Below are 23,388 nucleotides of genomic sequence, written 5' to 3' on the forward strand. Positions count from 1 at the left end.
TAGAGTCCTAGTTCTTGAATGTTCAATACGAATTTGCCCAAAATGAAAAAATAAAAAATAAAAAAAAGGGCAAGAGAAATCTCCTTAATAAGGTAGGAAAGGCACTTACAAAATGTTGTTGGTCATGAGGTTGAAATATTCATCCCAATTTAAAATACCGTAAGAGTAGTGATACAGATACTACAAGTTTTATTGTATTGAATTTATAAACTTATGTATCACTAATCATAAAGAGATAATTTAAATATTCAGTTATGAGGTAGTTAAAATTTATCAATTACATTAATTGTCACACCATTTTATAAGATTTATATTGTAAAATTTGTAAAGTCTAGTTAACGAGTACCCTTAGATCATTTATTAATAGATTATTTTAGAAAAGTTTTAATACCACTTTTATAGAAAATATAAAAAAATTGTAAAAATATTCAATTACTATTTTTTTTTTTTCTATTCTCTTAAAGAAATTATAAAGAATAGAAATAGTTCATAAATCAATGTCATCCTTTAACTTTTCCCAAACTCGCATTTTCCTTATCATAACCTGGTTTGGTTTAGCAAGTGACTGGGATAAAATTTTCCCTCGAACTTGGAAACTTAATTGGAAAATTAGAAGTTATGGAAAATTGATTGGAATACTGAAAAATCCATAAATATTCCAAGAATTATTTACTAAAGACTTCAATATTTAGTAATTATATACCTTGTGTGTATATATATATATATATATATTTATATATATCCTCTAGAGCTCTAGTTGTTTGTGTTTTGTTAGTAGAGATGCGATTCTATGGAATTAGACAACCTGGGTTAAATGGTCTTAGATTTTGGGCATGTTTTGTTTTACTCTCAGATTATAAGCGGTTTTACGTTTCTTACTTCCACATTACCAGTAGAATTTAATAAACTCATACTACATAATTTTAGATTTTAAGAACTACAATTAAATAAATTTGCAAGATATTTGTTTGCTTTTATTTTCATTTTTTTCTTTTCTTTTTTGGGTGACCCATAAGGATAGAACTTAGAAGTAACATATCCCAATTTCTTTTAAATAAACCTAGTGACAAAAAGATCTATATTTAAAAAAATATATATAATAATTATTGAGGTAGCATGTTGTGTGATTAGTAGACAATAAAAATGGTATTAGTAGATAATGGTTGAGCCATAAAAATGAAAGGAAAAAAAAAAAAAAAAAAAAGGTTAAAATGGAAGCCATTGAAGAATGGATCCACAAATACTTGGCCTACTTTATTAGTTGCACGTTTAAATTGGTGTTCTTTTTGGAAAATGGTAATTTTTTTAAGATCGGGATAAGCTTTTTAATCTTAATTTTTATTTTTATATTAATGAAAACAATAAAGATTAAAAAACTTACATAGTTATAATCATAAAAAATATCATACCTTCAAAAATACAATGGTACCTCATAACTTTCTGTAGTTGGAGACCTCAACACTTTTAAAAAAAAAATTTAAAAAGAAAAAATTGGCATTCACTGATTCACAACATTGTTTTCCTTTATAGATGAATGCCGATTTTTTTAATTGGATTTTTACAAATTTCACAAATAAATTTTCATATTCGTCAATTTAGTAACTTTAGTCTCTTAAATTATAATTTGAATAATTAACCTTTAGGCATTATGTAACGTAATTTATGTTTGTATGTCAATTAAAGTCTTGTATCTTACCGCAGGCATGGACTTTGTAGGTTATGATCTTGTATTTTTTTTTTTCCTTATATTTTTTTCAACTAAAATGGATTTGATAAATCTCTGTATCATGTAACAAATCATGGATTTTGTAGGTTTTTTTTTTTTTTTTTTTTTTGGAATAGTTTTTAACTACACAAATTGGTGTGTCCCTTTCTCTTTAAACTCATCATTCCTTATTTCCATTATTTCTTAGAGTTAATGGTTTGTTGAGATTGAGCCAAGTGAGGGACCCTACATACGTCACAATTCATATGATCTTTCACATGGATTTTAAATATTATTACATGATTCATTAAATCATTTACATAAGTCTAATGGCTATTAAATAAGTTGTTACGATAAGAAAGGAAAAATATATGAGCATTTCCATAGAGGAGACCAAATGATACTATTGAATTACTAAACTCTTTACACTATGTCATATAAATAAAATACACCTAAACCATTAGTTGAATTGTCAATTTGTTTAAACAAGTTTTCTCTATTATCATACTATTGATGAATTTGAATTATGTCCCCTTCCCACCCCCATACTCCTTCCCCTTTTGTTTTTTGAAGCCAAATAATCGAATAAAGTGAGTATAGAATGAAATCATTCATGATTCGATAAGTTAAGTTCTAACCTCCAGATACATGGTCCATTGTCATGTAAAAGAAATTTAGAGACAGGTAATGTGGCTGGAGCAATGACGAACAAAATGGGCTTCTGCCCTTTTTGGGCAAATTAATTAGCCTTTTGCCCTTCTTCCCAAACTAAATAGGGAAATGCCCATCTTTTGAAAATCGAGTTTCTCAAAATCGAGTTTAAAAAAAAAAAAAAATTATGGAGCCCTATAGTGATGTTTTTAAGGACCTATAGTGACATTTTAAGAACTTATAGTGACGTTTTATAACTTGATATCCATGAAATCGAGTTATAGGCAATATAGGTCTTTATAAACGTCACTATAGGTCCTTGAAAACTTCACTATAGGGCTTAAATCGATTTTGAAAAACTCGATTTTTAAAAGAGGGGTATTTCTCTATTTAGTTTGGGAAGAATGGCAAAAGGCTAATTAATTTTTCCAAAAAGGGCAGAAGCCCATTTTGTCCGAGCAATGACTATATATCAATAAAAGCAAAGCCAATAGTAAACATGGTCCTATTGAACTACTTGAAGGCTGGGCTTAAGGTTATTTTAAAAAATAATCCCAACTTAATAATAAAAGAAAAAATAACTGGTCTTTGCCGCATCACCAACCATGGGAATGAGTATTCAGAGTTAAACACAAACTCCCCCATATATATAGCAATTACAGAAACGCAGTAACAGCAACAGGCAATTATAGAAAAATATAGAAACCTATCAGCTAAGAAGAAAAAAAATATCTGGCACAATTTACATCCTATAAAAGGGAAAACAAAAATCTCCTGATTTCTTTTTTGTTTTTAATTAAACATATCTGGCACAACTTGATATAATCATAGCCTCATAGGCATAATTGCTTCTTGCAATATATAATATGGACATAAATAATTATACGCATAATTATAGATGATCAAAATAATTAAATTGTTAAAACAACTTTATTTTGAAGTTCTTGACACTCTTTAAAATAGGATTTTTGTTGATTTAATATTTTAAATTTCCTAACTTTAAATTAAATAAAACCACCTGAAAATTTAATAAACTGTTTTTTAATTTTGGTAATAAGTTTAGTTGGGTGGCTTGGGCCACATTGCCTGGCGAATGTAAGAATAACTACTTATATATTGCAAGAAGTACTTAACTACTTGGATTTTTTTTTTTTTTTTAAGTAAATGGTTTATGTCCAATTAATATATTATAATCATGTAATACAAAAATTTATGTCTATTTTACATACTCACTTTACAAAACACTTTATATCAAATTATCTATTTTACACTATGTTTCATTAAAATATCAATATTTCTTGATTTTTTTTTTTTTTTATTGTTTCTCTTTATTTACACACAACAACCATCATTCGTTCTCTTCATTTATCTTCAAGATATGTAAACAATAATAATAATAATAAGTACAAAATGAATAATATCAATGTAAATTTACACAGTTAATATAGAAACTTGTAAATTTACATAATTATACATTAATGAATGTGGGTTATATATATATATATATATATATTTATATTTATATTTATATAATGGGCAGAATTAATTAATTAGCTTGGCTAAACATGCTAAAACAGTGGATAATGATTCAATAATGCTAATGTGTTGGCTTGGATAGCATGAGTTCTTGAATGTTCAATACGAATTTGCCCAAATTGAAATAAATGGTAAAAAAATGGGCAAGAGAAATCTCCCAAATAAGGAAAGACACTTACAAAATGTTGTTGGTCATGACATTGAAATATTTATCCCAATTTAAAATATTAACCATCATTATCATAAGAGTAGTGTTGCAGGTACTCCAACCAGTTTTATTATATGAAACTTACAAACGTATGTGTCACTAATCATAAAGAGACTATTCAATTATGAGGTAGTTAAAGTTCATTAATTATAATTGTCACATTAGTTTGTAAGCTTTAGATAGTAAAACTTGTAAAGTCCGGTTAACAAGTGCCCTTAGGGCATTTATTAATAGATCATTTTAAAAAAGTTTTAATACCACTTTTATAGAAATATAAAAAAATGTTAAAAAATTCAATTACTTTTTTTTTATTCCCATAAAAAGTTTATAAAAATAGTTCCTAAACCAATACTTTAAGGCTTCTATTAACTTTTCCCAAACTTATAATACCTTTAGCATTTTCCTTATCATAAGCCAATTTGGTTTAGCAATAGTGACTGGGGTAAATCTCCCTCAAACTTGGAAGTTATGGAAAATTGATTGGAATACTGAAAATCCCATATATGTTCCATAAATTATTTACTAAGAAGTTTCTTCAATATTTAGTAATTATATACTTGTACATTAAAAAAAAGTGTGTGTATATATATATATAGGGTTAGGTTCAAGTTACACCTGGTATTACTCTAAGTAATGTTACACCGCCCAATAACTTGTTATAGAATTCATATTTTGAAATCCCACTGTTGAATTACATGTTTTATATACTATTTGATCCATAAACACATATTTTATGCATTATTTTAAACTACAAAAATTTGAATTTGAACAATTAATTGATGACATGACCATTAATCTTTGATCACCATGAAAATTTGCAAGCATGGAGAATATACGAAGATAGTGTAATCTAATGGTGGATTTATCAAAATTCTCATCCAATTAAAAAATATTGAGTGGTATAACATTGCTTAGAGTGGCAGGAAGTGTAACTTAAACTCAACCCATATATATATAAATATATATATACATTTTCTAAACCATTGAATTTAAGTAAATCCAACAGTAAAAAAACACTCATTAATGCTAATATTTTGATTAAAAATTCATTTATTATCCCTTATTTATGACATTCCATACCTATTTCTATACCCAAAAAAAGTCTATCTCTCTTTCTCCTTCACCTTTCTCCTCCACCGCATGATATATAGAAGAGCACTAAATTGATGGATACCAAAAAAAGCACTCAAGTAATATAAATATCCTTTAATTGTTTGTGTTTTGTTAGTAGAGACGATCACCATCATAATCAAAACTCAGTTTTGAATCTGTGAAGCCAAGAGGATCATTGTCTAACAGTGCCATAAGTTCTTGCACATCAAGAAACTCATTTTCAGAACAACCTAGAAAGTGGTCCAGTCTACTATTCTCAGAATAGCTTGTTACACCAGACTCATCCTCTACCAAACTAGGTATGGCAGTAGACTCACTTGTACTGGGCATGGTAGTAGAGTCATCAACAGAACTTCAAATTCCACAAGAGTAGGGCCAGATATAGTAGAAACAGACTTCGGAAAGTTGAGTCGTGCATAGGCACCATACATTACCCTAGCAGCTTCATTGTAAGCAAAGGTAGCATCAACTGCATTATCAAAAGTCCCAAGCCAAAGTCTCTTTCCTCTGTTAGGCTCACAAATCTTTGCAACTCATTTACCCCAAGTCCTTTGCCTAACCCCTTTGTAATTGCAGAGTGGATTCTCAGGCCCTCCTTTTCCTTTCATACACCCCTTCTTCGATCCCATAGCCGGGAGTTTACATGCACATTTGGCCTCAACATCAAAAGACTCAAGTTGAGCATTATAGTCTCTCCACTTGGCCAATGTTTCAGCCACATACACAAACATTCCATCACCTCTACTCTTCCTCTTCTTTGAAGATTCCATGGCCACACCTTGATCACACTATAGGAAATTGGTTCTATTGCAACGGCCACAAAACGCTGCAAAACTCCTTAAAAAAAAAAGCTGCAATAGTTTTGCAACATTTTCTTGCAACACTTTTCTGACCGCTGCAACAGAACAGCAACAATATCCCTATTGCAATGTTTAATAGAAACACCACAATACATTTTTACCTTTGCAACATTTTCATTACAACGGTAAATAAAAACACTTCAATAAACCCTAAATTCATTTATTCAAAATGCAATGTAACGGTTCTAAAAAAAGTTGCAATAAATAATCTATTGCAATGTTTTTAAAAAACGCTATTACATAGACATATACATATACATACATACATACATACATACATATATATATATATATAAATATATGTTGCAGTATTTTTAAAACTACTATAATAGATATATATTGTAGCATTTTGTTAAATGTTGCTATACACAAAAATTTTCAAATTGTAATTATAAAAACAATACTCCTGTATAAACCAATATTCATCCATAATCAAATAATTAAATTTTAAGCACAGTACTCCAAATATTAAATTGAAATAAATGTTCACATTTGTTTTGTTTTGGGTTTTCAGAGCATTGTTGAGAGTGTGTGCAAGTGCAAGCAAAGCCATGTACTTATAGACTTCTCTTTTTTTGGTAAACAGGGAATTTCATTCAACTAAAAAGAACTTGAAACAATAGAAAGAGGGTAGAGCCTCATCTGAGACAGCCTATACAAATCCGAAAGAAAAGCATTCAAAATACAAGGGGGAGGGGAATTAAGGTACATAAAATCAGGGACTTGGAAGCAACCTAGTCTAGCTAGAGCATCGGCGCACCGGTTAGCTTTGCGATAGCAGTGGGACACTTTGACTTGAGGAAATTGGGAGAGGAGAAGCCTGCAGTCAGCCACAATAGCAGCATTATCATTCTTCAAGGTTTCAGCATTACACATTGTTGAGGGCCATTTGTGAGAGCCCAGGCAGAAAGAAAGAAATCCCAATAATAAGGGCAACAAGGAATTGACAAAATAGATAGCAAAAAACCATTAGGCCCAAGCGGCAGGAATGATGGATCACAGGCCCAAGAAATAAACAAATGGGTCTTGAAGAGGCAAGTAGGCTCAAAGAAGCTCGTAAAGAAAGAAATACCATCCCATAGGCAGTGTATGAGGTAGAAAAGCGAGAAAGGGCTGCCGCAGGTCCAGTGTAATGTAAACTAAGAAAGTAAGGGGTTTATAGCAGGCCCATAAACCCCCAAGGATAAGAATAAGGTTATTGGGTCAGGGAAGCCCAATGAAATTAGTAAAAGGCCCATGGGAGTGTGAAATTAGTAAATGGGCCGAGGAAACCCAAAGAAAGCAAACGGGTCATGGATGCCCAAAGGAAAGCCCAAAGGGACATAAGAGCCCATAAGTAAAAGCAAAACAGTGGCCATGTCAAGCCACTGAGAGAAGGAATAAATGGCTGGCCCAAAAGAGGCCCAGCAGGATTAAGTTATTACGGCAGGAATAACAGTACAACATTGAAGAAATAAAGAAAACCAAGAGTGGGCCAAAGAAATGTAAGGCCTATCATCAGACAAAGTCCAGCTCTTAAATGGAGTGGGAAAACAAAGAAAAGCCCACATAAGAGGTCAAAAAACATGGATGGCGAGCCTCCAGATCACGGCAAACGCATGAGCAACAGGCAGATTTTTGGATATATCTGAAAGGAAAGCACGCGTAAGGCTCAGGCACCACCAGCCTGTACCCAACCAATATGGGACGTGGTGGGGTCATGGGCCAGAGGTAAGAGGTAAAGGGGGTATGGTTTAGTGGTGGGGAGAGGGGAAAAAACCTATTTTGCGGCTCATGCCCAAGCCCTTTTGGGAGGTATGTCCTGCTGGGATGACAGTCCACCCAAAAGAGGCAAGGTTGAAGGGGGAACCGTTAGGTGCATGCCGTGGCAAGTAAGAGTGCTACGGTAGACTGACGAATGAAACAAACTTACCTTTGTCTAGCAAGGGTGAGTGGCACACAAATAAACCCTTTGGTGGTCGGCAAGTACGCCCAGACCAGACAAATGCTGTTAAGGGGCAAAGTGGTAAAAAACTGGTCACGGCAGGCACTATAAAAGAACCCTTGCCGTGCCCTGAAAAGAAGATTGAAAAACAGAGGGTATTCACGAAGTAAAAAGAAAGCAGAGTAAAAGAAAACAAGAGAAAGAAAAGAAAAAGATAAGAGAGAAAACAGAGGAAAGAGGAGAGGAAATTGAGGAAAAAAGAGAGAGTACAATGGGCATGCACCAGTAGGTCAATTTCCCTCTCTCCCCCTTCAAATCCTGCTCTCTTCCAAAAACATAACAAGGACTCCTTTTGGGCATTAACCATTCAGGTCTGACTCCCTCAAAGTCATTAATCCCCACAGCAGGATCTTTTCCTAGGAGATTATTTGTATTGAGAGGAGGCGTTCTCCCCTCTTTGGTTTTACTTCTGCGGACCAAACTTAAAACTTGACTTTATGCCCATTTCTTGATTAGTTCATATTACTTTCTTTCTCCTTTACTTTTCTTTGTAAATGACATTATCACGACTGTAATTATGTTTTATAAGTAGGGATTACTTGGCCATTTTTTTATTTAATAGTCAGAGTACTCTGTTTTGTTATTATTGTTATATCTGTCTGCCTTAAATCATCTGAAACAATTCTGCTTACCGTAAGCCTACTCCTGGCAGACGAGGCATAGTTTGTGCACAAACCGGCCCAAGTTAAGTTACAGTTGGACCGGTCTCAACTCCCTTACTCAAAAACATTCGGGCCCATTACCGCAGGAGGCAGCCCAGCCCAACGCACAATACGCAAAAAAGGCCCCTACACATATCAAATCAGCAACTACTTTTGCATCCAAATTAATTTCAAGAGCACTAACCTGCATATTCAGACACATTTTAAGTCCATCTCTAAGAGCCCAAAGCTCCGTAACAAAGCTTGTGGCTATCCCAATCTTCCTAGTAAAGGCTTTAATCCAAGTACCTGACTCACTGCGAAGAATGCCGCCTCCACTAGCCATACCAGGGCTACCTAATGAAGAGCCATCTGTGTTTAGTTTATGCCAACCCATATTTGGCCTCTCCCATCGAATATTCCTTTCAATCTATGGCTGTCTAGTTATGGTATTCTAAGCAACAAGGGCATACTCCACTACCCTATGAATTACATCTTTGTGTATGGCTCGACTAGCAAGCATATACTTAAAAACCACCCTGTTACAATGGTTCCAAAGAGTCCATATTCCAACGGCAAAAATGACACTCCAAGGGATCTGGAGTTGGTTTAAGGCTATAGTCGTTTTATAGTTGTTTTCCAGCCAACTATGAAGGTCCAAAGAGTAAAAATCAGTACTTAGGCCCCCCATTCCGAGGCTTTGCCAACAATTTGCAGCTACATGGCAGTCCCTCAGCAAGTGGAGAATAGTCTCTGGATGGAGGTTGCATATCGGGCAGACTGTGTCCATTTGCAGTCCACGTCATTCAATTTATCATATGACGTTGTGTTTTTTAGTTGTTTTGTCGTGATTCTGACCTCGACTTTTTCGCCACATTTCATTTCTTCAGTTGATCCGAAATCTTGACTATACCAAAGTGTCTCTTTATTTCTTCCCACTCTGTTTGTTTCCTACTTCTCCCGAGATTTTTTACATCTTAAAGGGAAAACAAAAATCTCCTGATTTTTTTACTTCTTGCTATAATCATAGGCATAATTAGTTGCTTCTTGCAATATATAATAAGGACATAATTATATCAAAATATATATATATATATATATATATATATATATATATATTCACATAATTATAGGTGATCAAAATAATTAAATTAAAACAATTTTTTTTTTTTGGGTGAAATTCATGACACTCTTTAAAATAAAATTTTTGTTGAAGTAACATTTTAAATTTCCTAACCTAATTAATTGCTATTTGTTTTGGTAATACAATTTCGTATTAAAAGCAAACTATTTTTGTAATGAATTTTAGTTAAATTAAAAAATTCCACAATACAACATAATGTAGCACATTTATTTATTTATTTATTTGAGAAACATGTAGCACATTTATTGATACAATATGATGTACAATATATATATATATATATATATTGGATAAAATGATGTACAATAATTTGGTAATACATTTAGTTGGGTGGCTTGGCTGCTTGGGCCACATTGCCTAGTGAATGAATTTAGGAGTAACCACTTAACAACTTAGTTTTTTGTAATTCCTTTTCCTTGTGTGTGTGTTTATTTCTACCAAAAAAAAAAAAAAAAAAACTAAAACTAAAACTAAAGGTGAAACAAGCTCTTGAGCACTTTTATCAGGTCTCTCAAATGTGCCAAATGCCAAATATTTTGCACATTTGACACACCAAACACAAAAACAGACCCTCATCAGGTATGCTAAATGTGCTAAAATTATAGAACATGCTACAGTACGCTCTCATTTTTTAGAGCATACGGATGAAAATGCTATTTCCGTTTATTGTTTTTTTATTCATCTTTCTCTCTCCTCTCTCATCACTTTGCATTTTTCTCTTCTCTCTCTGTCACTCTCTATCTCTTCCCTCTCAGTCCTCCCTGCTCAAGATCTCTCTCATCTTTGCTCAAGATCTCTCGCCACCTCACCTCGCCGTCAACCTCCACAGCCCTCACCGCCGACCTCTACAGCCCTTGCCGCCGACCTTTAGATCTCTTAATTGGGTCGTGGGTGTGATATTTGGGATGGGTTTCGATGTGTGGGTTTTGGGTCATTGATTGATCGATTGGGTTGGGATTTTGGGCCGGTGGTGGTGTCGTGGTTGTGGCGGTTGTTGGTTGAGTTTTGGGCCGGCGATGTTTGTGGCTGTAGTGGGTGGTTGTGTTTTGTGGCTATAGTGGGTTTCGATATGTGGGTTTTGGGTCATTGATTGATCGGTTGGGTTGGGATTTTGGGCCAGTGGTTGTGGCGATGGTTGGTTGAGTTTTGGGCCGGCTATGTTTGTGGCTGTAGTGGGTGGCGGTGTTTGTGGCTGTAGTGGTCCGGCAGTGTTTGTTGAAGATTTTGAGTTTCTTTTTCTTTTTCTTTTCTTTTTTGTTGAGGTTTTTTGATTTGGAATTTGTTGGAGATCCAGTGATTGTGATTTGGGCCGGAATTTGTTGTAGTTTGTGGAGGTTGATTTGCCATTGGTGGTGATTTGCCGTTGCCGTTGGTGGTTTGTGGAGGTTGATTGTGATTGTAGTTTAATGTGTTGTAGTTTGTGGCTGTAGTGGCAGGAACGGATTTTGTAGTTCATGATCTTGTTTTTTTTCCTCATATTTTTTCAACTTCGATGGATTTGATAAATGGCTGTATTCATTTAACAAAGCATGGATTTTGTAGGTCATGTTTACAAAGCATTTTTTTTTAATGGAATACAAAGCATGTATGACTTCTTAACTACACAAATAGGAGTGTCACTTTTCTCCTTAAACTCATCACTCTTTATCATCATTAGTTCTTAACTACACAAATATGGGAGCTGTTTTGACAATCTATTAATTATAGTTTTTGTGATTTCACATTTGCTAGCATGAATTCTTGGGCTTGACATATCACATGTACCTCATGACTTTTTTTTGGCTAAGAGTGAAATATGAGTTGTTGCTTGCAACTAAGATATGTTTTTAATAGGGAGTTCAAATTAACTCAACTAATAAAATCTCTAATGGTTGAATAAAATATTTGGGGTTCAATCTCCGCCTATACAAAAAACCGATTAATGTCTTGACCTAATGATGAAGAGCTATCATCAAAAGCAGACTCCATAAGTTAAAACAATCTCTCAAAAAAAAGGTTTTTAATAGCTTATTCTTTTTATATATTGCTACACATCTTCATGCGGTGTTACTTAATACATTTATTGGCATGAGTTTAATGCCATATATATTAACTTGAGCATAGATGAATATATTCATTTAATATCGCCAAATATACTTGTTTGGACTTGCTTAGTACTCTTAACATATTTCTCCAAATTTACATTTACTTGTATATCCCTCCTGGTTCAAATTACGTATGCACGGGAATACTCTCTCATTAACTTGTATTGCTACACATCTTCTTATGATATTGCTTGCCGCACCTATTGGCATAAATTAATGCCAAAAATATTAACTTGGACATTGACAAATTTATATTCATTTAATCTTGATAAATATGTTTGTTTAATCTACTAAATCTAGTTCCTTTATTTCATACTGCCTCATAGCCTAACATATCCCCTCTCATATACTTCAAAATTTAAAATTATTTACACGCAAAATTATTATTTTCATTAATTCATTATTTTTATCACTCGTTATATATATATATATTTTTTTTTACTAGTAGAAAAAGCAACTATAGCAGCCACTGGGTTGTACCATTGGAGTGAATGTTGAACTTGACTATCCAAAAAGAACCTGAGTCTAGCCATTGGCTTATGAAAACACGACACATGTCATGGCCACAAACATCAAGAAAACTTGAATTACTTCAAAATTTGCTTGAAGAAGAAATGGCTAAGTAGTTTTAAATTGGATCGACATTTAGAACAAAATTAGAGTATGTAAAATTTAATTGAAACAACACTTGACATAAAATTAGAACACAATCAAAATCTAATTTGAATTGTTTATGTACGGTCCATGAATCAAAGCCTGGCCCAAGATCATGGCCCATTTAAGTCAGACCCACTCGAGTTGTACTGAACTCTGCTGAAAAGCATGAACCAACCGTTAGCTATACTGAACAACAATGAAAGGCCCAAACAGAGCTTGGTCCAAATTGATCACCACAAGATATTGTCGAAGGCATGATATAATGCCTTGGGAAAATCTGCCTGCCGAACACGAATTTGAAGGTTGGCGCAAGTTCCAACGATGTCATTTCAAGAATATTGAGTGGGCCCCACTTGTCCAAGTATATGCGGCAAATAGGGGCCCACTTGCCTGGGGCAAGGGACCCCTCATGATGGCTAACCCACCCAAGGCTGGGTATAAAAAGGGAAAGAAACTGAGGAGGAAAGGGTTAGAAAATTTTAGGGGAGAGAGATATGAGCATGGTGAGGAAAAAGCCTTCTCGAGAAGAAAGAGATCCAGCTTAGATTTTCTTGGGAAAGAGGAGATCATACACAAAGCGAGGATAAAAGAGAGTAACTTTAATCTATTCATCCCAACGGTAGCATTGCCAACTCTTGGGCCTCCCATTGTTGGATATTCTTGATCCACGGTACAAATAAATTGGAGAATAAAGCCTAAAAGCCTCCACCTCTTGGGCTGAAGCACCACAATTTATTACAGTTCTACTTTAATATATTGTATAAATTAATTGTATGGTAAAATCATGTACATATAATTTGACTAATTTCATTAGAATTTATTGGGAAAATTTTAGCACAAATATTTTGTATGTCATAAACATAATATTCTAAGGATTGATAGTTCAAATTTGAAAATCAAGACTACATGTGCAATTGCATAAAAATCCAAGGGTGAGATTTGTAATAACCTTGTATGTATTTAGTATGAATCACAAAATGGTTTGTTGAGATTAAGCCTAGTGAGGGACTCTACATACTTCACAATTCAAATGATCATCCACATATATTTTAATTATAATTACATGATTCATTAAATCATTTAAATAAGTCTAAAGACTATATTTAGTTGTTATAATAAGCAAGGAGAAATACTTGAACATTCTCATACAGGAAACCAAATAATACTATTAAATTACTAAAAACAATTACTAAACCCTTGACAATATGTCATATAATTAAAATACACCTATATCATTAGGAATTATCAATTTGTTGAAATAAATTCTCTATCATCATACTTGATGAATTTGAATTAGGAAAAGGTTTTGCTCCAAATATGTTTGGAGTTTTGGGCTCTAACTGTGGTGGCTCTAGAAATTTTTCTTAGGGTGTTCCTTAAGAAGCATAAATTATACAATCTAATAAAAAGAGAAATTCATATATTGACAACAAAAAAAAAAAAAAAACATACAAATACATAAAGTTTACAATTGCATTTTACAAGTTTTTATATTTTGAAATCAGTGTATGATAGTCTCATTATCAATGCTACAAACTACATCTCTTTCAATGTACACAATCAAGTAATCATTCATTCACGGAACGTAGAACAAATTATGGAGCAAAATTTAATTTTATTGATATAAAAAAAACTAAGGATGTTTCCAAATTTTTGTTGAAGGGTAGACAAAAATATTTTTTTTCAAATTATTATATAAAAAATATATATATATATTTAGGTCAAGGTGGTCCTGGGACCACCCTAGCCTTAAGGTGGCGCGGCCCTTGGGCTCTAATCACTAATGAAAAGATGTTATGTGTCTTTTCATAAGCATTGCATATAACTCACTTAATTGGTTGGGTTAAATAAGTCATGTGCATTACGAATGACAAAAATTAAAACCATCTTCCTATTAACGGTTAGAACCCAATGCTTCAAACATAATTGGAGCCAAATTTGTCCTTTAAATTAAAATTACGTTCCCTTCAAACCCCCATACTCCCTCCTTTTTTTTTTTAATTGAAGTCAAGTAATCAGTGGAAGAAGAGTATGAGATTTATTAACTATAAGCCAAAAACCCTCTCATTTACTCTTCTTCCACCGATTACTTGACTTAAATAGAGTAAAATCCCAAGAGAGTTAAATTATTTAACTTAAAGTTGAGAGAGAGCTAAATTATTTAACTTAAATAGAGGGAGAGCTATACCAACTCAAAAGTCTCTTCTATCAAAACATAAGAACATTAGAACTTATTCATCATCTTGGTAATGCTAAAAGTGAATTTATTCAAATCTAAAAATCTTACTGCACATCTTGCTGGTAAAGAAAATTCTATCCAACTCAAAACAGAATGTTAGATGCTTTGAGGACTCAGAACGGTCGATCCTTGATATAAAGTCCTTTTTCTTCCATACTCTCCTTGAATGGAGCTCGGTTTTACCTTCATTTTATCTTCATGCACTTCTTTTTCCGTCCATGTTCTTCTTAATCATTGTAATTTGGGTTACTAATTTCTGCCAATGTAGTACATTTCCACTGTACTTGGGTTGACTATTCTTTAATAAAAAGTTATTACGTTATTAATAAAATAAAATAAAAATCTAACCAACTCAAAATCTCTAATACAAAAAGGCAAGAAGAGTGCAGAATGTACCCAATATTCATTTTACAAATGCTTAATACCAAAATCTATTCAAGTCAGTAAATCTTACTAAATATCTCAGAGGTTATGACCGTCTAACCAACACAACAAATTCCCCAATGCTAGTTCTACACCTAGCTCTTCAGACCCATGTGTTCCCTAAGAGAATCTCCCAAGCAATGCAGTAAAAGATTATAACCAACAACAAGTATTTTGAAGGAAAAAAGAATCTAAATGAAACCTTTACAGATCTGGGGCGAAGATGGCTGAAAACCCAAACAGCAAGAAATAGAGCATAGTTGCTCGAAATTTTAAAACAATGCCGCACTCAACAAGAGCATCCACCTGACTGGGGCTGGGATTGTGTTGCACCACCACTAGTAGACTTCAAGTTCACATCAACCATGTCTTCTTGTTTTGTTGAAGAGAGTGTTTCCATTCCTGGTAAAGCAGCAGCAATTTTCCGAAACAGTGCCTGGACAAAGGTTCATTAACAAACTGAATATTAAAAGAAAAGGCAAACCAAGTTAATAATTTAAGACATTTGCATCAGAATGAAGGAACCACATCCATGAAGTCTGCCTACTTTATCTTTTTGATAAACCCCAAAACAGCAGCGAGTAAAACACCAAATTTAAAGAAAATTATGGACCATTTGCTATATCTTATCCAAAATGGTGTAACATATAAATAATAAACAACATTAAATTCTACTTATGTTTATCCCAATGTAAACTATAAACACAAAGGTTGATCTAGGGCCCTCATAAGCGTACCAAACCTTTAAGACTATAGAGGCTTATCATAATCATGAGGTAGATGATAAGTTGTGAAGTAGATGATAAGTTGAATAAATATCAAATGGTCAAATTAACCCTCGACACAAGACATTCCTTGTCAAATAATTAACCAACTAGATGGTCAAAAGCATCTAATTCCTGAGATGCTCTAATGGACTATTGGCAGCATCTCATTTGATGATAATACAGCGGATAAATGGCAAAGAATGTTCATTCCATATATGTTTTATCAATGATAGACAGACAAAGGTTGACCTGAGAGCCCTCATGAAAATATCAAACCTTATTTTGCGAAGTTTCGACTTGGAAGGAAACTAAGAATTGACTACAATGATGTATGAAAAAAGGATTTCAAGCAGGGAGTATACCTTTATATTAAAGCCAGCTTTTGCACTGGTTTCAATAAACATTACATTAAGCTCACGAGCTTTGGCTTCTCCTTCCTCTATGGAGACTTGCCTGTGGAATTCCAAATTTGTACATGAGAATATTGTTGATAAAACATAGGGAAATACATATTTTATATTGAACACCAACTTGACCAGCTTACAGAAAAAGAAAGCATTTAGTACCTCAAGCTGGAGTATTTAATGGTAAGTAAATTATAAAAGACACATATTGATGCATTTGAAATCTGTTTATGCGTACGAAAGTCTCACCCAAGTGATGTCCTAATGCCCTAGGTCGTTGGTATTCCCAGGCAGTTGCCTAGGTCACGACAGAAAACAATAATTAAGAATTTACAAGGTCTAGCAAGGCTCATGGTTTTGATTTCCTCCTCAAAATGAATAAATCCATAAATCTTAAACGGAGGTAACTGAAGCTTCATTAATAATCAACATCAACAAATACATACAGTCCAAGCATTACACAGGATAGCCTAGAGTCCTTTTACTGAAGTGGATATACACAAGATTGCCTAAATAATTCCATTCAAAGCATTGCAAGCAAATGAAAGAGATTCTGTGAACTTTAGATGGAACCACTATCACTGAGACAGATATGATAAACAGATAAGTGTTTGATGTATGGCCTTTAAGAAGGCAAACCAGCAAAGATAGATACATGTAACTGATCTCAATTAGTTTAAAGGGATTCATAGAAGCAACTCCAATAGAAAGTAAATAAAACTCTTTCTCTCTCTCTCTCTCTCTCTATATATATATATATTTGGGGAGACAACACCTTGGGGAGATTTCAATTGAATAGTTAATATAACATATAGGGACACTGCTTAACCCAAAAGCTTAAGTTTACAAGTTTGAACCCAATTATGTCATATTGAGTACTCAATCTTATCATTATTATTCAATGTGAAACTCCACTCACATTGAATAATAATGATAAGAGCAAGTAGTTAATATGATTGGTAAGTTATACATGCACTCAGTGGGTTTTGAACCCACAACCTCACACCCTCTAACTAGAGCTCATTGGCACAAACAAAGCCTTATGACCATGTAGGTTATACTCTTCAGTAAATCTACTCCATCTACAGTCCTTCCCTTAGGATATGCCTTGTTTCCTTTTCCCTGTGCTTCATTACAGTTTACTTCAACCTAGAAATTCTGATTTCTAAATTTGTATATTCACAAAATAAAACTCCAATGGTGTCTTTACATATCCCATGCAGATGCATCATCCAATTGTACTTTACACGGCATTCTTTAGGAGTCCATTAACTTCTCACAAAACTCATACTAAATCAGTCAGCAGCATGACACATACAAAAAGAATCCCTGAGTCTAGTTCTTCCCAACTCTTCCCAGAAAAGTAACAATGCAAGAGTGTCTAAGTCTAGTCACTCAACTATTTTACTTTCAGAGTTCTACTGGAAGAATAACTCTGAGTAATTGTAGCTCTGCCTCTTCTTCAGCAAAAACAAGACAAACAAAATAGTATGAAAGGGATCTTTAAAGGTAGCCAATTTTCACTTGACTTGTCTGCAGCCCTACTTAGAATAAGCACTGCTCTGAGACTCCTATATCTTTATTGACAAGCCTACCACAACCAGCAATTTTCAAAAAGTCTTTCTAAACTTGGAATGATTTGCAAACTTTTTTAATATCAAGAAAGTGACCAAGAATCACTTTTTCTGAATTGTTGTTTTATACTGGATCCATTTGTGTCTTTAAATGCCGTAGGAAACAAAATGCAGGGATCCCATTAAGGAATAGGTGCACTACACATCATTATGCTTAGCCTTTGGCTTTGTTTTATTACTCTGAGTTTCTAAATTAATAGTCTCAAATTTACAAGTCCTACTCACAGCAGTAGCTGGAGCACTAATCAGCTCAAAGAATCTATTTCAATTCAAAAGAGATCTCATAGAAACAGCTACATGAAGCTCTTGAGAGAATAAGTTATTCAACCACAACCCTTTTCTTTCTTTCTAAAAGTGTTACTTATAAAAAGAGGAAAAATAGAATAAAACCTTACTATTTTGAACCAATGACTCTACTTTTCATAACTCCAAGCCCGACCATCCTAAGGCTTTGTTCTATTGACCAAAATTTGAAAAGCAAACAGTGTTCAAAAAAATGTAAGCAAAATTTTTCTCAACTTCCAGCAAAGTGCCATTGAAACTTGGTATCATTAAAACTCACCTCGCCTACATTAATCCTTCCCAATCTATTGAATCCCTAAAATTACAAGACACTCAACCTTTTTTTAGAGCTATCTGGGATTATTCCTTTCTCTGTCTATAATATAAGAAAAATTGTAGATAGCATTATTCAATTGCTCAATGTTGTCCTACATCATTGAAGTGAGTGTAGCAGAGAAAAAAAATTAAATTAACAATCTAATAGAAAATTTGTAATGACAACACTGTTAGCAATAAGCCTGTTTCTGTGCACTTAGTTCATTAATTAAGCTACATACTATAACAGGTACAGTGAAACTAAAAAAAAGTCCACTGTGAACCAAGTCAATCAAATATAATCCATCCACCACTTCATATTCTCTAACCTTTTTTCCACAAGGTCAGTTTTGTTCCCAACAAGGACAATGATGACATCACTGCCCCTCTCAGTGCGCACCTCTTCAATCCACTTTGAAGTGTTTAGAAATGTTTGCCGACCTAAATCATAGAGCACCAGGATAGTCAGTATGCATCAAGCATGTGGCAACAAGCCCCAACAATTATGCAAAAACATGATTCACATCAAGAGAGATTAAGTGGGAGGCCTGGATGTTGATGGGTCTAAAATCACAAAAGAGCACAATGACACAAGTTTATTACTTCTTAAGAAATGATCATGCAAATAGGCAATAAGCAACTACATATGGGACTTAATCATTCTTGGAATGCAATTTATAAAGATATATATTCCCACAAACATGTGCACATGAACCTGGGTGGGGGGGAGGGGGGGATAAATAATTTGGTGACAAGTAAATAATCAACTGGAGGACAAAATCCAAACTACATACTTGCAACATCATACACGATGACAGCAACAGATGAATCTCTAATGTAGCTCGGAATGAGACTTCTAAATCTTTCCTGTCCAGCTGTATCCCTGTCATCATATTACATAATAAAACCTTTCAAAAAATTTATTAAAAAATACACACACAAACATTATCCTATACTAGAAAAATCTTATAAACAACTGTATTTGCCAATATTACAAAAGCAAATTATGTCTTTGATCATATGATAATGGTCATCAACTCCCAAGGAACTGAAATAAAGAGGAATGCAGAATAATACGAGTCCATTCAGCATAACGTACTGGACATATATACAATTCAAGCAGGCAGTGGGTATAATTTCCAAGATAGATGGCTATTCTTTTATGGGTCTGTTTGGTTAGGGGTTTTGGAAGATTAAAAGAGTGTTTTAAGAACCCAAAACTCTGTTTTGCAACCACAACTTCTCATAACTTTTTAACAAATGCTCATTTTATACTCAAAACCCAGTTTTTCAACAGCTTACACAAATGCACCATATATTTGACATAGATCTCATTGCACTATATGATGCCATGGTCATTTTTCACTCCTAGAGACCATGCCAGGAAGGTCCACTGAAAAAGAAGTTGCAAAATCAAGTGAGGATCTTTTTACCCCCTTTATTTTCTCAGTGTACATGAGTGGTAGTAGGTGGAGACCCAATGATCAGATAATTTCACTTACACCAGTTTCCTTGCTACTAAGTAACAGCTTAGACCTCAATAACAGATTCAATTTTTGAGAAGAAGATCGAAAGTTCAATTTTAACAAAATAGAAACTAAACATTCAAATTATGAGATTAAAATCAAAGGCTCATTTTTCATGAGAGAAAAATTAATAATTATGACATGAGAGCCAGAAAAGTACTTGATCAGGCATAAATTATTTGGGAATGTAGTTTTAAATCTCTCTAGCAACACACAGAAAAAGAAAAAAAATAAAAAAAGAAATAAGTTTGTTATTTGATACTGGTGAAGAATGTTGATAAAACAAGAAAGATAGCACAATTACAAAGTTCTCTAAGCTATTTCAGTCAACAACATAAATTCAACGCATTAATCCTAGAATAAAAGATCATAAAAATGAAGCTCAGACACATTCTGCATGCATCTGTTAATCATGCTTTAATTCATATGTTAAAAGTAAAGAAGCAAGCTCCAAGCATTTAAAGTGAGATCTCTACAGATTAAATATTGACGTTCAGTTTCATAACAAAAGGAATTTAGCAATTAACATGCTGTATTATAACCATATCCACCAAATGTAGTACAATCTTTTTTTATAAGTAGATAGTTGGGGAGGTGGCAAATGTAGTACAATCCTTTTAACCTTCTCTTGCTCAAGATGAAAGAAATCAAGTTAAAAGCAGTTTGGAACAAACATCCACTTTGCAACATAAGATGCTTAAAATTTGAATGAAGGCATTTCCATTTAGATTTAGCATAACTTCCAAATGGTATGCATAAACATTTTGACCTTAGTAATCACCCATCTGTCATCATACCTTTATGCAGTGATTTCAGCACATAAAACTTGTTTGCCCCAATTTTAAATAAACATTTTGCTAATTTCATGTACATAAGTAAGGAATGAAGTCCAGGGAAAATAAGAAAACATATAAAGGTGTCACTCATGAGTAAGTGTAATATATATAGAGGTGCCAAATTTTACCACAACTGCAACCGAACTGTTCGATCTTCAAGATACATAGTTTTTGATAGAAAATCAATACCGATTGTAGCCTGATTATCACCACCAAAAAAAAAAGGTTATAGAAAAATTAAACATCTGCTAGTTCAAGATAAAAAATGCCGGCATGCTCAAAAAGGATAAACAGCCAGCTCATTACTAAATTTAAAATAAAAAAAACAATTAATAAAACAAAGAAAAGAAGGAACAGCTATGACAAAAGAGATATTTTTCTACGAGAGACACAGCTTCTTCTTCAATAACCTTGTAGAGAAATACAACAAATGCAGCATACAATCCCACCCCCCTCCCCCTCTTTTTAGGGTTGGAAGGGGTACTCAGAATTTATCAAGAACCATGACCCATTATTTCTTGATAATCATACCCTTTATCAAGAAATTAAAGGCTCAAAATGAACATTTCTAATAAGATTAACTGTCTGCCATGAAATAAACACCTCGGAAATTATAAAATAACCCTAATCAAGATATGATCACAAAGTTATTTAAAAACTTACGCTCCTGGACAAGAAAGCAAGTTTAGCAATAGCATAGAAGGTAGTACACAATATTACATATAGAAATCTTGTGGGTATGCCATAGATCTGACTCAAAGAAATGAATCGATAACGATTACAATAGATCTCTCAGAACATTACATGTAAACTCTCATTCATCTAAGTCTAAGCTTTCAAGATTTCATTCACTTGTCATCTAGAATGTTCCCTCTGGACACTCATCTATTCAAACATCAAACATTCAGAAACTATTTATTTTTGATAATTCAATTGTTATAACAAGTGGGTCTCATTGTAAACGAGACCAGGCAATGCCAAAAATTTTATCTAAACCACAGCTTGATCAATTACTATAGAAGCTAAGATGGGTGTTACAAATTCTCATTACCCAAAAACAATAGTATATCCACATATATATGTATGCATAAAATTCAATCCAAACACAAAGAAATAACAAATAACAAAGCAAACAGAGGCAGACCCAGAAACGAAAAATTGAATTCAAAGCTAAAAAAACAAGCAGATCAGAGAATCAGTGAAACAGAGAGAGAGAGATAGCAAAAGTATGTGATCTGATTAATTTCAAAGAAGTGGGATTGTGGATCCGATTGTGAAGAAGAACCTGATAGGTGTTGTCGAATTTGTCATACATGAAGCGGGTGATGATGCTGGTCTTGCCAACTGACTGGTCCCCCAAGAACACCAGCTTGTACTTTGCCAGGGCTGACACTGGTGCCATTTTTTTGGTTTCTTAGAGAGAAGAAAGGTTGAGTAAGGTGTTAGAGACAATTTGATTGGGTTTTGGTTTTGGTTTTGATTCGATCTGAGAGATGAAATGAGAGAGAGAGAGAGGTATGGCTTTGGCCAATGTAATGAACTGAATTTTGTCCGAGTTGTTGTTATATATGGAGAGTCTTTTGCGTGTTTAAACAAAGTCAGGTTCAAGCAAAGCGGACTGGGGGGTAGCTATGGGTCGGGTTGGATTGGAATTGGTTCGGCTCACGTCACATGATGGTGCTGTGATTGCTGTCCATTTTTTATTGCAAAATGTGAAAAAGAATTAGTATTTGCCAACTGCTTCAATCAACATCACAGAATGTTGATTTATGTGAGTCTTGATTCAGTTTTTTTTTTCTTCTTTTTTTTTTTTAAGGTATATAAGGATACATGTTAAATTTGTAATCAACCAGCCGCTTGAGCAAACTTTAATCAGATTGAGAAGCTTCATACTTACAGCCAATCTATTAGTAAATTGAAGTTTAGTGTACACCATTTTTGTGTGGGTAATCTGATTTCAATCGACAATGAATTAGATAGTCACAACATATCAGATAGAGAAAATGGTTAGATAGATAAAGATTTAGGCAGTTTTGACAATATGATAGATGATTTTAGTGACTTTTAACAAAAATGAGATGGATTGTTTCAAATAATGAGTATGATTGGCACAAATAGATGAGCCATATCAATGAGAATAAAAAAAAATTGGGACACATCTATAGATGTATAATCCTATTGCTTAATGAAATTACGGAGCAATACTAACATTATTTTTGGTCAAGTCAAGTTGCATGGGTTGGAGTTCCTTGCAACCAACATCCGACCCACCACCCATATTTTTAAAGCTATAAACCTGCCACTTGATCGATCCACCTGTTGAATCTGCCTGTGACCGTTTGGATTAGACCAGTAAGTCACGTTTGTCATGTCCCTAAT

The 23,388-nt window shown here is 33.6% G+C and overlaps 2 protein-coding genes across 2 annotated transcripts; both read right to left on the bottom strand.

The window, feature by feature from the left end:
- Positions 1–5,324: 5,324 nt before the first annotated feature.
- LOC115970164 (dehydration-responsive element-binding protein 2A-like) lies at positions 5,325–5,983 on the bottom strand. Its single transcript, XM_031089827.1, has 3 exons — positions 5,755–5,983; positions 5,610–5,682; positions 5,325–5,565 (listed from the first exon to the last, which is right to left on the bottom strand). The coding sequence occupies exons 1-3, from the start codon at positions 5,981–5,983 to the stop codon at positions 5,325–5,327; spliced, it is 543 nt and encodes a 180-aa protein (XP_030945687.1).
- Positions 5,984–15,166: 9,183 nt separating this feature from the next.
- Positions 15,167–22,579, bottom strand: LOC115970965 (ras-related protein RABH1b). Its single transcript, XM_031090608.1, has 6 exons — positions 22,295–22,579; positions 21,138–21,208; positions 19,442–19,530; positions 18,977–19,088; positions 16,375–16,465; positions 15,167–15,681 (listed from the first exon to the last, which is right to left on the bottom strand). Exons 1-6 carry the CDS (start codon positions 22,409–22,411, stop codon positions 15,535–15,537), a joined length of 627 nt encoding a protein of 208 aa, XP_030946468.1. The 5' UTR covers positions 22,412–22,579; the 3' UTR covers positions 15,167–15,534.
- Positions 22,580–23,388: the final 809 nt, after the last annotated feature.

Source organism: Quercus lobata, chromosome 12, assembly GCF_001633185.2.
Source record: "Quercus lobata isolate SW786 chromosome 12, ValleyOak3.0 Primary Assembly, whole genome shotgun sequence".
NCBI classification, from domain to species: domain Eukaryota; kingdom Viridiplantae; phylum Streptophyta; class Magnoliopsida; order Fagales; family Fagaceae; genus Quercus; species Quercus lobata.

What these genes read in the sequence shown, in the direction of transcription:
- LOC115970965 (XM_031090608.1), bottom strand. Translation starts at nt 22,411, where the DNA reads ATGGCACCAGTGTCAGCCCTGGCAAAGTACAAGCTGGTGTTCTTGGGG. An exon ending in ACAGTTCGGTTGCAGTTGTG is followed by an intron (nt 19,531 to 21,137) that starts GTAAAATTTGGC and finishes ATATGATGACAG; the next exon opens with GGATACAGCTGGACAGGAAA. An exon ending in AAGCTGGCTTTAATATAAAG is followed by an intron (nt 15,682 to 16,374) that starts GTATACTCCCTG and finishes ACCTTTGTCCAG; the next exon opens with GCACTGTTTCGGAAAATTGC.
- LOC115970164 (XM_031089827.1), bottom strand. Translation starts at nt 5,983, where the DNA reads ATGGAATCTTCAAAGAAGAGGAAGAGTAGAGGTGATGGAATGTTTGTG. An exon ending in GGTTAGGCAAAGGACTTGGG is followed by an intron (nt 5,683 to 5,754) that starts GTAAATGAGTTG and finishes TTGATAATGCAG; the next exon opens with TTGATGCTACCTTTGCTTAC. An exon ending in GCACGACTCAACTTTCCGAA is followed by an intron (nt 5,566 to 5,609) that starts GTCTGTTTCTAC and finishes TGGAATTTGAAG; the next exon opens with TTCTGTTGATGACTCTACTA.